General features: G+C 37.7%; 2 protein-coding genes across 5 annotated transcripts; both read right to left on the reverse strand.

Moving 5' to 3' along the window:
* Positions 1–975: 975 nt before the first annotated feature.
* Positions 976–7,147, reverse strand: LOC117424225 (uncharacterized). Of its 4 annotated transcripts, none has more exons than XM_034928464.2 (5): positions 6,713–7,147; positions 4,151–4,299; positions 2,662–2,919; positions 1,966–2,120; positions 976–1,772 (listed from the first exon to the last, which is right to left on the reverse strand). In XM_034928464.2, the coding sequence occupies exons 2-5, from the start codon at positions 4,212–4,214 to the stop codon at positions 1,716–1,718; spliced, it is 534 nt and encodes a 177-aa protein (XP_034784355.1). In that variant the 5' UTR covers positions 4,215–4,299; positions 6,713–7,147; the 3' UTR covers positions 976–1,715. The 4 variants fall into 4 exon arrangements, with proteins under 4 accessions (XP_034784355.1, XP_034784354.1, XP_034784353.1 ...); XM_034928463.2 differs by having other exon boundaries at positions 978–1,772; positions 2,584–2,919; positions 4,151–4,296; positions 6,713–7,144; XM_034928462.2 differs by having other exon boundaries at positions 978–1,772; positions 2,584–2,919; positions 6,713–7,143.
* Positions 7,148–8,223: 1,076 nt separating this feature from the next.
* On the reverse strand, positions 8,224–12,796 carry LOC117424222 (CD276 antigen-like). Its single transcript, XM_034040393.3, has 5 exons — positions 12,697–12,796; positions 12,115–12,462; positions 11,404–11,703; positions 10,824–10,940; positions 8,224–9,770 (listed from the first exon to the last, which is right to left on the reverse strand). The coding sequence occupies exons 1-5, from the start codon at positions 12,764–12,766 to the stop codon at positions 9,703–9,705; spliced, it is 903 nt and encodes a 300-aa protein (XP_033896284.1). The 5' UTR covers positions 12,767–12,796; the 3' UTR covers positions 8,224–9,702.
* Between the last annotated feature and the right edge of the window lie 202 nt (positions 12,797–12,998).

Raw genomic sequence — 12,998 nt, forward strand, 5'->3', positions numbered from 1 at the left:
ATTTTTTTCACAGCACGTTCACAAAAAAAGTCACAGTTTTGCATTGATACGTCTAATTCCAAAAACATTTAAATAAATGTTTACTTAATTAAATATGTCTGCTAAAATTTATTATACTTGTTATAGCATCTACAATGTAACTGCAGCAACTTGGCGAACAACAAAGAAGGCCTTCTAATCAGTTACAGTATTTATCATTCTTATATGGCCCTTCATTTTAAGAACCAGTAAACTTTTATGATAAGCATTTGCTGTCTCTCAGCTTTAAAACTATGGTTCACAACATGCCACAGTGGAACGATCACAGTGCGACCGTGCAGTAATTGTAGGGCAGTAATTGGCACGTGTGAAATCTTTAACAATAAAGCTGAAAAGAAAATGCTTTTATTTGCTTCAAAATCATTTCAAACTGGTTAATAGACTAGTAAACACTGGCAATATCAGCACAGTTTTATACGGTGCAAATCGTTTTAACGTGTTGTTTTGTTTCTGGACTTTGCGATACCTGCACGATGCCTGCATTAATAGTCGTATCTACAACGTATCAACCATTTTGTTACAGACTTTCAACAAGTCTGACATAAGCAATTTTGGTTGTTGCTTAATTAAACCCTTCAAAAAAAAAAAGAACACAAAAATGCTTAACAGAAAAAGAACAGTCCTACTAGCAGGCAGGATCCACCCTTTGTACGGTATAGCCTAGGTTAAGATGTGCACTGTAATTTAACTTAAAAAAAAACAACAACAAAAAAACCCTGAACCATGGTATAGCACGGTGTAGGTTTAGCATGGTTCTGCTAGAGCCACAGATGCACTGGCAGTGAATTCGCATTCCCCTTGCACTGCACATAAACTTGTATTCTGTGTATTCCTCTAGGGTTACATCAAGATCACAAGAGGATGTCAGATATTTACACACAATGTCCTAACTGAAGCATCTGTTCAGCATTGAACCCCAACCCCCCACCCAGATACCTCCCAGCCCTGTAGCTTTGAATGTACTTCTAAAGGTCACCAGCAGCAGTAGAAGCCTATTACACAGAGTGCAAACAGGAACACAGATTGAATCAAGCCAGCTGAAAAAAAAACACACTGTGATATTCTGGTAATAGAACCTGACCTAATGCAGACAGGCCTGAGCAGAGGACAGAAAAAACACCATGTCGTCTACAGCTCAATAGACAGCTGAAGCCAGACCTTCTTTACTTTGTACCCACCAAGCATTTTGCAACACAAGCTACCTTGCTTACATGTACAATAATAACATAAGTGTCATTTACATAACACAAGAGGCAGACATTGGTGACAACTATTATTATTTATTTCTTAGCAGACGCCCTTATCCAGGGCGACTTACAATTGTTACAAGATATCACATTATTTTTACATACAACTACCCATTTATACAGTTGTGTTTTTACTGGAGCAATCTAGGTAAAGTACCTTGCTCAAAGGTACAGCAGCAGTGTCCTCCACAACCCTCCGGTCAAGAGTCCCGAGCCCTAACCACTACTCCACACTGCTGCCCAGAAAATAATACCCCTACTACTCCAACTCCTACTCCTAAATTATGTAATTAATGCTAGAATTACCTTTGTTCTTATGCAGCACACACTGTATATGGTATGCACAATGCTTTTTACTGAACAGTACATAAGGCAAACACTCCTCCGTGCTCAATCCTCTAACAGCTGTACCTCGACTTGGCCATCTCTTCATAGACTATCATGAGTTGCTTGTTCTGATCTCTGTTTGGCAAAACACGTCTTAATCTGAAACATAAGGCACACAGTTACCTACCAGATAGAACAGAGAAGATGCATATGCTACACTGTGGTTGTTAATCAATACAAGACAGAATTTACCAGTGGGTTCCAAAGCAGGTATTGTATATTGCTGATAATCTGTTTGAAATATCCCCTGATCACTCACTAGCACACACTGGCGTGTTGGGAGCATACTTACATTCGGGAGCTGCCATATTATCAGGGCAACGATACAGAGGATGGGGACACAGACTGCAGCCAGTGATGTGACAATCATTAGGGTCGGGGTCAGCTGGAGACTAGAACTGGGAGGATTCGGATCTACCGGAGGACACGTCACCTTTTTCACCTCGTCTAAAGAATTCAAACATTTACAAAAATAACTATGCACATCAGAATATAGATATAGATACACATACTGCAATATCTGTTCACTACACAAGGCTATTCAGAACAGCTCTTCAATGTGTTTCCCAGCAGCCTGTAAACACACTCTTAATCTGCAGTTTCCAGTGTTCGTGGGCGTGCTATATGAATGTTCGTGTGGGTGCATGCAAGTGTGCCAGTGTGTGCGCTGTGTGGATTTCACTGTAGAGATTCTGTGAATGTTTGCTGCACTGATCTCAGATGACTCTTCACTGTACAAGAAGCAGTGAGTGAGCATCTACTGTGCATAGGTCAGGTCCAGGTACGGCACGGCTGCACTGTGGGACTGTAATACACCTCTGATGTGCTGTAGAGTCAGTCCACAGTACATTATTACACCTTCTCATGTCCGCATGTTTACGGATCACTATTAAAAGGGTATGTACCTTACCTTGAACCAGTATCAAAGTCCCAGTAGCTATAATATTGAATACGTTCCCAGTTTCCATATCAAGTCCACCAAACTCACAGAAATACCCATCCGAGTCGCTCTCTGTCAGATTGCTGATTGTTAGGATGAGTTTCTTTGTGTCCCCTTCAGTCTTCATGCGGTCAGTGTAGTTCTTGCCTATTGTCATTGTGCCTAACTTGTGGACGTAAAGCACTTGGCTTGTCTGGCTGAATCTCCTCCTCAGATACACCCCATCAGAGTCCACTGAACCTCCGATGCAGGTGATTGTGGCTGACTGTCCCGGCTGCACTCGCAGAAACGGAGGTGTCTGTTCAACTGGGGATGAACAAGAAAATGCAAGTATTTATTATCTCTGCAGTAAAGAGACAACTTAATAGCAAAACATATAATCACACACCATCAGCCAGACAGCCGCCTTTCACACAGTGATCAAAGTGGACACGGCCGCTGTAGAGTTCATTGAATCATTGAAAGAATAAGATTCAGCGAAGCAACCATTGCTGACACTGTATCTGTCAGTAACTAATTGCTGTCAGTGTGGCACCACAATATGATTCATATAGACTTGTGTATGTCAACCTCAGTTAGCATTGCTTTTAGTTTTTAGAGGTCTTACTAATGCATTATAAAGTTTTAACATTACTTCCCTTGATTTAAATTCAACACTTTTTACTATATATCCGAACATTTTGTTGACCTTTTTTTTATAGCTTCAACATAAACTCCTAGATCTTTTTCATTGATTCCTTCTTCAATTTCAGTATCTTCCATATGATATTTATAATAACCTTACACTTTTCTATATTAAATGTCCATGGCAAACTCTTAATAAGAGAATAGACCAGATTCACCTTTGCAATTATATATATATATATATATATATATATATAAGATACAGTAAGAAACAACTAAGCAACTAAGGTAAACTTTTCTTTCTAGTATTGAAACATTACCCCTTGTCGGATTTTCAATGTCGAAAGAATCTCAATACATTACCACTCAGCCAAATTAACCGGTGCAGTTAAAAATTATATATATATATATATATATATATATATATATATATATATATATATACACACACACACACACAAACACACACATACAAACACACACATACACACACTGAACTGAATTTGTGCTCTAATTTGATAGTCCTTCATAATCTACAAATGGGTGTGCATTATTATTATTTATTTTTAAATCTGAATATTCATTTTAAACCTGCATTGCACTCTAGTACACTTATCATCAGCACTTACAGCTTCTAATTAAAGAGGTAGTAACATTATACATTTCAAAGTGAGGACAAAACTGTATGAATCACGAATCTCAAGTTCAGAGAAATTAAGACAATTCATCTGGTATGAAACATCCTAAGATAAAACTATAAGACACGAAGTGAGACAGACGAACATTTCGTTGTGCTTCTTTAGGGTCCTTCGCTTTGTTCAGGTATGCTGATGTTCTTTATGGTTTATTATTTTCATTAGTAATGGTAGTTCAATTGATAAGCTGGAATATGTTTCAGAAATATCATGCTTACCAGTGTGTGCAGTCTTGGTCAAAGCAAGGAAACTCAGCAGGTAGAAGCCCAGGTAAGACTCCATCTCTCTTGTAGTTTGCTTCAGCTTCACACCAGACACTGCTCACCTCTTGAGAGCGGTCCCCCAGAGAACATATGCAATTTATCTACTGAGACAGGAAGCCAGGAACCACAGGTTCATGTCACAGCAGAAACAGTGCATGTATGACTTGATAAGACTGAAAAAGTCAACAGCCTCGATTGAATCGGATTGCTCCAAAGTGAACTGTGTTGGAGCCCCCCCCCCACCCCCCCGATCGCACAATGAGCTGTGTGGGGGTTCGACATCTTCATGAAACCCACTTTCAGATATTCAGTGACATTTTACTGCTGCCTCTGTTTATTTTGCAAGCTGACTTTACTGTTCCTTCACAGTAACAGAAAGACCATTTACTGACCACATGGTATAACTTTATATATATATATATATATATATATATATATATATATATATATATATATATATATCAATTTCGTCATTGACAATTATTTTTATTATTTTCTCCCCAATTTATAAATGATTCATATAGAGTGTATGTCAACCTCAGTTAGCATTGCTTTTAGTTTTTAGAGGTCTTACTAATGCATTATAAAGTTTTAACATTACTTCCCTTGATTTAAATTCAACACTTTTTACTATATATCCGAACATTTTGTTGACCTTTTTTTATAGCTTCAACATAAACTCCTAGATCTTTTTCATTGATTCCGTCTTCAATTTCAGTATCTTCCATATGATATTTATAATAACCTTACACTTTTCTATATTAAATGTCCATGGCAAACTCTTAATAAGAGAATAGACCAGCTTCACCTTTGCAATATATATATATATATATATACAGTAAGAAACAACTAAGCAACTAAGGTAAACTTTTCTTTCTAGTATTGAAACATTGCCCCTTGTCGGATTTTCAATGTCGAAAGAATCTCAATACATTACCACTCAGCCAAATTAACCGGTGCAGTTAAAAATTATATATATATATATATATATATATATATATATATATATATATATATATTCGAATAAATTATTACGTGTAGTACTGCCATACACTATCTGTTCCATTTTGTGAACTACACGGGCTATTTGTTTACTACACGTACACATTTGGGCCAATCAGTTCTTTAGAAATGAAATAAGAGCCAATGAATTTAAAGAAAATAGTATGTAGTACTATTAGTAGTACTAGAAAATAGTACTAAATGATCCAATGAAAGGTCTCCTCACATTTTCCATGCTCTTCCAAAAGTGATCAGGGAATCTGAGCCTTTGAATATTTTTAAAAGCCGTCCCAAAAACATGCTTTTTTAAACTTGACTTTCCAATTTTTGTAACTTCTGTTTGTACAATGTTTATTTTTATTTTTTAATATGCCTTTACTTTTCCTGTATTATGTTTATTTTATTATTTCTGTCACCTTAAAACTTTCAATAATTGGCGGGTCTTTTTAAAATAATAATACAATGCGCGTTACATTGGATGTGGTCTTTTCAGTGGATAACAGTGGTCGATGCAATTCCGTTTTTCAATGCAGATTCGTTCTTCTGCTTGTTCATTTTTAGGTCTTTGGGTGGGTAATTCGTATTTTCTGTCGGAGGTCCATAAAAAATATTGTTTTTAAAAAAATAAAGTAAGATTCAATGAGCTGAAGGTAAAATGACGTCACTGAAACATTTACTTTTCATAACCACTTTAACCCATCATAATACAACCATGCACTCTGGGAATCAGAGTTATAGTGCACTTTACATATACGGTTTATGTGCATTGTAAAGGGTAGGGTCTGGCATTTAAATATTTACGTGTTTTCAAATAAAATACACGTCTTTCTGCCTTGCGAAACAGCGGCATGTTTAACTTGTGTACAGTATTGTTAAGTGGCTAAAGTTTTTCCAGTGTCGCTAAAAAATGTTAAATTACTTTAGACACAGTGGCTAACTAAATGAAAGTGTTAGAGGGAACGTAGCCTCCCCGGGAACTGCTGGTCAGTTTTGATTCCTGCATGTACAGCAACTAGCTGATACTGCTGGAAAACTGGAGACACAGTGAAATGTATATAGTTTTCTGTTTTTGGAGTGCTGATTATGCTGTGCTACAAGACCAGTGCAGTACTGCTGGTGTGACTTTATGGCAACAAAGTGAAATGTATATAGTTTATGCTTCTGTTTGTGAAATTCTGAGTATGCAGAGGTACAAGAGCAGTAAAGTCGGTAAGTGTAAACATGTTATTGATCCTTCTTTGTTAATTGCTATTGCTGTTATAATACAAATGTATTGGGGTGTGTATGGGGTTGTATGCGTTTCGTTGCATTCCCGTCAGTCTTCATGCGGCCAGTGTTGTTGTCTATGATACTATTTACATTTTAAACTATATAATTCTGAATAATAAATTAGCATGCAAATATACAATATATAATGTCCAAATAAAGCTGTTCCACATTTCTACCCCCCCGATATATCACCTATTTTATACAACGCCCTCAGAAACCTTGATGTTAATAAAATTCCATACATACCAGTGGGCGATGCAGCGGCCTTGTTTAGTTAGGGTACAAACAGCGCAATTGCTCTAAGTGGTCAGTCACACACTAAACTGGATTAGGGAAGTTCTGTACCGTAAAAGCATCACATATGAAGTTGTGTCAATTATTATTTTTTTCCCCCTGCTCTTACGTGTCAGCATTCCTAAAAGCCGCAAGTGGACAGTTTCTATCATTGTTCGGCTTCAAAACTGCAATGCTTTCGGTAACAGTTCTTGTTTCGTTGTGTCTTCGTTTTGAACAGTTTACCGATTGTGACCAACGCTTACTACTGATAAACAACATACATTACGAGACGGCAGCGGGCTTCATCCAAAAATATGCAAGCTTAAAAGGCACCAGTCAGATGCACAGCGCCACCTGCAAACTCTGACATGCCTGGAGGGGTCAGCAGAAAGATTTGTTTTATTTTGGCTGGTATTAAATTTGGCTGATTTATACTTTGGGGGATTTTTTTCACAGCACGTTCACAAAAAAAGTCACAGTTTTGCATTGATACGTCTAATTCCAAAAACATTTAAATAAATGTTTACTTAATTAAATATGTCTGCTAAAATTTATTATACTTGTTATAGCATCTACAATGTAACTGCAGCAACTTGGCGAACAACAAAGAAGGCCTTCTAATCAGTTACAGTATTTATCGTTCTTATATGGCCCTTCATTTTAAGAACCAGTAAACTTTTATGATAAGCATTTGCTGTCTCTCAGCTTTAAAACTATGGTTCACAACATGCCACAGTGGAACGATCACAGTGCGACCGTGCAGTAATTGTAGGGCAGTAATTGGCACGTGTGAAATCTTTAACAATAAAGCTGAAAAGAAAATGCTTTTATTTGCTTCAAAATCATTTCAAACTGGTTAATAGACTAGTAAACACTGGCAATATCAGCACAGTTTTATACGGTGCAAATCGTTTTAACGTGTTGTTTTGTTTCTGGACTTTGCGATACCTGCACGATGCCTGCATTAATAGTCGTATCTACAACGTATCAACCATTTTGTTACAGACTTTCAACAAGTCTGACATAAACAACTTTGGTTGTTGCTTAATTAAACCCTTCAAAAAAAGAACACAAAAATGCTTAACATAAAAAGAACAGTCCTACTAGCAGGCAGGATCCACCCTTTGTACGGTATAGCCTAGGTTAAGATGTGCACTGTAATTTAACTTAAAAAAAAAAAAAACCCTGAACCTTCTCGCGCCCCCCCCCCCCCAAGATACAATCTGCGGCCCCCCAGCGGGGCGCGCCCCAGTTTGAGAACCGCTGTTCTAAACTATACTAGACAGTTACTGTTAATAACAACATCAGCAGTGGTAGAACATGTAGGGCTACAAGAAACACTTCAATTACTCTATAGCATGATCCTGTTTTAAACACGGATTCGTTTTCATTTTCTAGAAAAAAAATAAGCTTGTTAAAAAATGCACAATTGTATTTGTTAAAATCATCTTTTTAAAAAATGCTATTAGATTATCACAGTATTAGAGTTCATTAGATTGTTTTTATTTTATTTAATACACAGTACATAACACAGATTGTTTAAAAAAATGATATCTGATTGCAGTAGTCATTCATTAAGGCTTAGTAATTAAAAAAAAAAAAAAACAGCATTACACAGTTACTCCTTAATGTTATCACAATTGCTTTTAAACTGCATGGTTAACTTTAATGAGAGGAGCAGATCATCCCTTTTTAATAAAAACAAAACAAGTGCATACGAAATAAACATGTTCACGTAAAACTAAAACTAAGTTAGTAGAAGTCTTTATCAACTATCACTGTAGCTAGGGATGAACAAACACACAAATATAGCATGATGCTGTTTTCATAAAATCTAATAGAAACAGGTGGTTTAGTTTGGGTGGCCCAGAGACCTTTGACTAAGGCTAAAACCCACAGGAACAAGAATTTCACATTGCATATGACCGCCGCTACATTTGCGGTGTGCATTTGGTGTACTTTAAAAAAAAAAAGGAAGAAAAGGCACCTGAAATATATTAGTAACTGAAAATAATTCAAACATGGCTGGAGTTACAACAGCAAATCTTATTGTCATTAATATAATATATATATATATATATATATATATATGCGCTTGTGTAAAGTGTTTTTCTGTTAACATATTGTATTTGTTAAATGAACAGCATTTGTAATACCTTTAAGTCTGCTTAAAGACTGCATCCACAGACATGTGATTGTTCCAGAGATCAGCTCAAGCAATTTGTGCCTGTCCCTTTCAATAGTTTAAGCAATTCAAAAATGAAAAAGTTGATTTTTTAGTAGGTTGGGTGTTTTTAAAACCAGTGCTAAATAAAATTATACTGGTAGCAAAATGTCTATTTTGTTGCATATGTTAATGTGGCCTAGGCGAACCCCAAGCATGCCTGCTTAATCCTTCCCTTATCCCACCCACTTTGGAGTCCAGCCTCCTATCACAGCCCAAATAAAACCTATGAAAAAACCCCATAGGACCCTCACCTATCAATCAATACCCTGTAACGTGCTATAGGTCGGCTTACTCTAGAACCCCTAAGGGGCTGATAGCACGTTACAATATTATGTGAGTCACCTGTTTGACTCAAATAATATTGAGTCACCTGTTTGCTTACATGCACACTCATGATGGTCTGGCTGGACTAAAGCACATTTGTGTGAAACTTTTTTCTTACCTATGTACCAGATGAACACTTTTTGAGAAATTATTTATAAATTGCACGATGGTATTGGATATTCAATTTTATTTCATTTTTTGCACATCCTGAGAGATTCTGACCAAAGTAAAGCGAAAGTTGCAAATATAGAGCAGCGCATTGTTAAAACCCACATCATTTTTTATGTATGGGCCCTTGTGTGCTGCATGAATGGTGGCATTAGTCCCGATTATCATAGTGTGCAGAGAGGCAGACATGGTCCTTGCAGGCTGACATACAATTAGTCTGGAGCTGGCTGCACAGACACCCTCAACTGTTGTTTAGTGCTTTCCCATCCTCCTCATCCTCCACATCCTCCACAGACTTTTCACATTGACCTGTCAACAAATACATAGTGCCATTAAAACAAAGAAATCACAAATCCAGGGAAAACTTAAGATAACAGAACAGATTCACATTAGGGTTCATCGCTGTTTAAACACTCACTTCTAATCTAAGTACAAAAATAAGTTGAAATGAGTTTCAATGAATCGCTGGTTTGAAACTTGCATTTGAGAAAATGTTAAAAAATAAAAATTTTAGTAAGGGGGCTAAGCAAGTGGTTAAAAAACGTATACTGCTAGCAAATTGCTAAATCATTTTTGCTCATCTCCTGCAGATTCTGAACAACAGCACATTGTTTAATCTCACGCTAGCTTTTATGAACGTGATTTAATAGACCAAAGTTCCGCTGGGCCCATGTGATTTGAAACAAGCACAAACCTTTTTCCCCTTGCTGTGCTTTAAACCAAAAGTTACCAAATGAAAGAAAAGAGAGACAATGTTTACAAATCCTGCCCAGGGAACGATGAAACTCGCAGTGCAGACACGCACTTTCTAAAGATCTGTTCTGTTTCTACATGGTGTTGTTTTGTTGGGACAGTGGAGGAGTACATAGCGTAACTGCACAGGAATTTAAATTATTTCTTTCCCTGGACGTCAGTTGAGATCTGCTGATGCTGGGCTTCTGGTGACTACAATGATAAAACGCAGCTCTTGTGGTGAAAGTCATTATGCACCTGTATTATGGAACAATCTTCCCATTGAAATCTGCAAATGCATCTTTATGCAGAGGCCATTTTGTAGATTGGGATGGCCTGTTTTAGAATTTGGTTGACATGTACTTTATTTTCATTTTTTTCCCCATTTGTTTTTTGATATTTTATTGTATATTACATTATTGTATAGTATATTTATTTATTTATTTATTTTACCAAGCATAACCTTTCATCTTGGTGACTTGACCAACAGAAGTGTGCCTATGCAAAACATGCAAAACATATCACTAGGCAGGTGTGTTTATCCATGCGTCAGCTGGAGGTAATAAAACTATTTTGTCCCCATTCCAGGAGGCCTGCGTGTGTTCAACAGAAATTGTTATGCTGCCTCACCTCGTGATCGTCTCCGATGAATATATAAAATCAGAATGCCGAAGGCTAGGACCCCGACCACTACAAAAACAGCGGTTATGGCCTTGACGTTCTTCGTTCCTTCCTGCTTCCCTGGACCTGAAACGATTTTGAAACGGAAAATCAGCTCCTCTGTGCTTCGTTGATGTGCCTGAAGCGACTTCCTCTTTTCTGGTGTTAATGAGTGCTTCTCAAAGCAGCCGTTGTGTTTAGTACACAGCCCTACTGCATATCTGCACTGGGAATTTCTCTGGAAGCAGCTCTGAATGGTACGACCCTCAGGGAGGTCCGGGGATGTTTCATGAAGCACTGTTACGATACGCACAGCACAAGCAAACAAAACACTGTAAGCTCTGGAATGGGAAGCAGTGAATAACCGTACCACATTAAAGAGATCAGCAACTATAAACCATGGACAGTGTGCACATTTACAATGCTTCTCTGTACTCTATACCATGCTGAACACATGCTTTCAATCTAACTACATGTATGGCACTTTGCTATGATGTTGCCCATGGTTTAACACAGTACAGTTTTAAAGGGGGTGCATAGAACTGCTTACCAATTGCCAGCTGATATTCTGCCCTTTGTTTGTCCATCTTGTCGTTGACGACAACACATTTATATAGAGCCATGGAGGAGGACGCTGTCGTGGTGAAGACGCTGCTCAAGTTGAAGCGTCCATCTTGAGTGGGTATGGTGCTTAATGCAGAACTCTTTGTCCAATTGGAGTCTAACTGGTCAAACCAGTGGATCTGTCCTGGTGGGTAACCCCCTGATGCATTGCAAGTCAGGGTCACTGGCATTGAATCCTCTATGTTGATCCCTGGTACTGAACTTATTACAGGCACTGAATATGGAGCTACAATTTAAAAAAAAAAAAAAAGTCTTTTAAAAGACAAGCCAGACAATGTACATAGTCAACTCAGATCTCCCTTCCAAGGGGCAGAAAAAGAGATTTGATGTCCAGAACACTTTGCTCATGTATTGTGTGATCAACGTTGATGAGTTTGATCAACGTTTCTCATACAAGCTTCTGAGAGCACCCGAATTTGTGGTATTCCAATATTCATCACAACAAAGGCATTGTTATCCTGCACAATCACAAGCCAGACTAAATAGGCTCAGGTCTGCATTCGGTGCTAAATGTCTTCACCAACATAATTATTTTCCAATTAGCCTATTAATATTGATATAGGATTCCACTGGACCAGAGTGCTCATCTACACTGCAATCCTGATCTACAGCAGCAACTGTAGACACTGAAACGTACCTGTAACCCTAAGGTAGGTGTTTCCTTTTTCATAGCCAGTGTCAGTGCTTATCATGAATCGATAGCTCCCTTGATCAGACACCTGGGTTTTCTGCACCAGCAGTGACACACTCAGCTCCTTCTCATTCCACTCCAGTGCACCACTAGAGAAACGTGCATCTTCAGCTGACCATTTTCCGTTTTCAAACGTCAGCATTGTTTTACCAACACATTTGTCAGCCTCCACTTTGCACCACATCATTTTGATAATTTGGAAGTCTTTCTTGATAGACACCACTTTGCAATTCAGCACTGCCTGCTGGCTATATACCACCTGGTTTTCAGGATCGCATTCAACTTTAATAAAATCTGTCAAAATAGAAAATAATCGATTATTTGCAAAATTCAACACAGTCGTGTTCCACTAGGTAACTTCAACTCCAGAAATCCATTGGTCTCCAAGCTGTGTTGATATAGAGGCTGAAGTATATCATCAAGTCCCAGAAAACAGTAGGCAATGAATGTGTTATTATAATAGTAGTGTAGTACAGATTCGAATGATCGAACGTTTTGTGATAGAAATTGAAAGTTTTCTTTACTTACTCTCTTGGCAGTAGACCGCTTGCATTACAGCTATTCCAATAGCCCAGTACAGCATGTCAGACAGAGCCATTTCTAGTGCTTTGATCTTCCTTAACTTTGAGCTGTTAATAAAAAAAAGGTTCAATTAATTATTCTGCTGAAACAGCAGCACATGTAACAGAGGCAGATCAAAATACTGACACAGTTAGGATCATTAATATGTGACATTACAAGGTGCTTATTCGATAAATACAATCCTGTTGTTATCTCTACCGGACCTGGCAGCCATCAACTCCTTCGTTTTGTACGAGGAATGCGCAATG

The sequence above is a fragment of the Acipenser ruthenus genome, chromosome 19, assembly GCF_902713425.1.
Source record: "Acipenser ruthenus chromosome 19, fAciRut3.2 maternal haplotype, whole genome shotgun sequence".
In the NCBI taxonomy this organism is placed as follows: domain Eukaryota; kingdom Metazoa; phylum Chordata; class Actinopteri; order Acipenseriformes; family Acipenseridae; genus Acipenser; species Acipenser ruthenus.

Bases quoted from the DNA above. Each gene is read 5' to 3' on its own strand.
- LOC117424222 (XM_034040393.3), bottom strand. From the start codon at position 12,766: ATGGCTCTGTCTGACATGCTGTACTGGGCTATTGGAATAGCTGTAATG. The intron at 11,704-12,114 runs GTACGTTTCAGT...TTTAAATTGTAG, and splicing joins CACCTACCTTAGGGTTACAG to CTCCATATTCAGTGCCTGTA. The intron at 10,941-11,403 runs GTAAGCAGTTCT...AAATCGTTTCAG, and splicing joins AGAATATCAGCTGGCAATTG to GTCCAGGGAAGCAGGAAGGA.
- LOC117424225 (XM_034928463.2), bottom strand. From the start codon at position 4,214: ATGGAGTCTTACCTGGGCTTCTACCTGCTGAGTTTCCTTGCTTTGACC. The intron at 2,920-4,150 runs GTAAGCATGATA...GTTCATCCCCAG, and splicing joins GACCAAGACTGCACACACTG to TTGAACAGACACCTCCGTTT. The intron at 1,773-1,965 runs GTAAGTATGCTC...CTTATGTTTCAG, and splicing joins TAATATGGCAGCTCCCGAAT to ATTAAGACGTGTTTTGCCAA.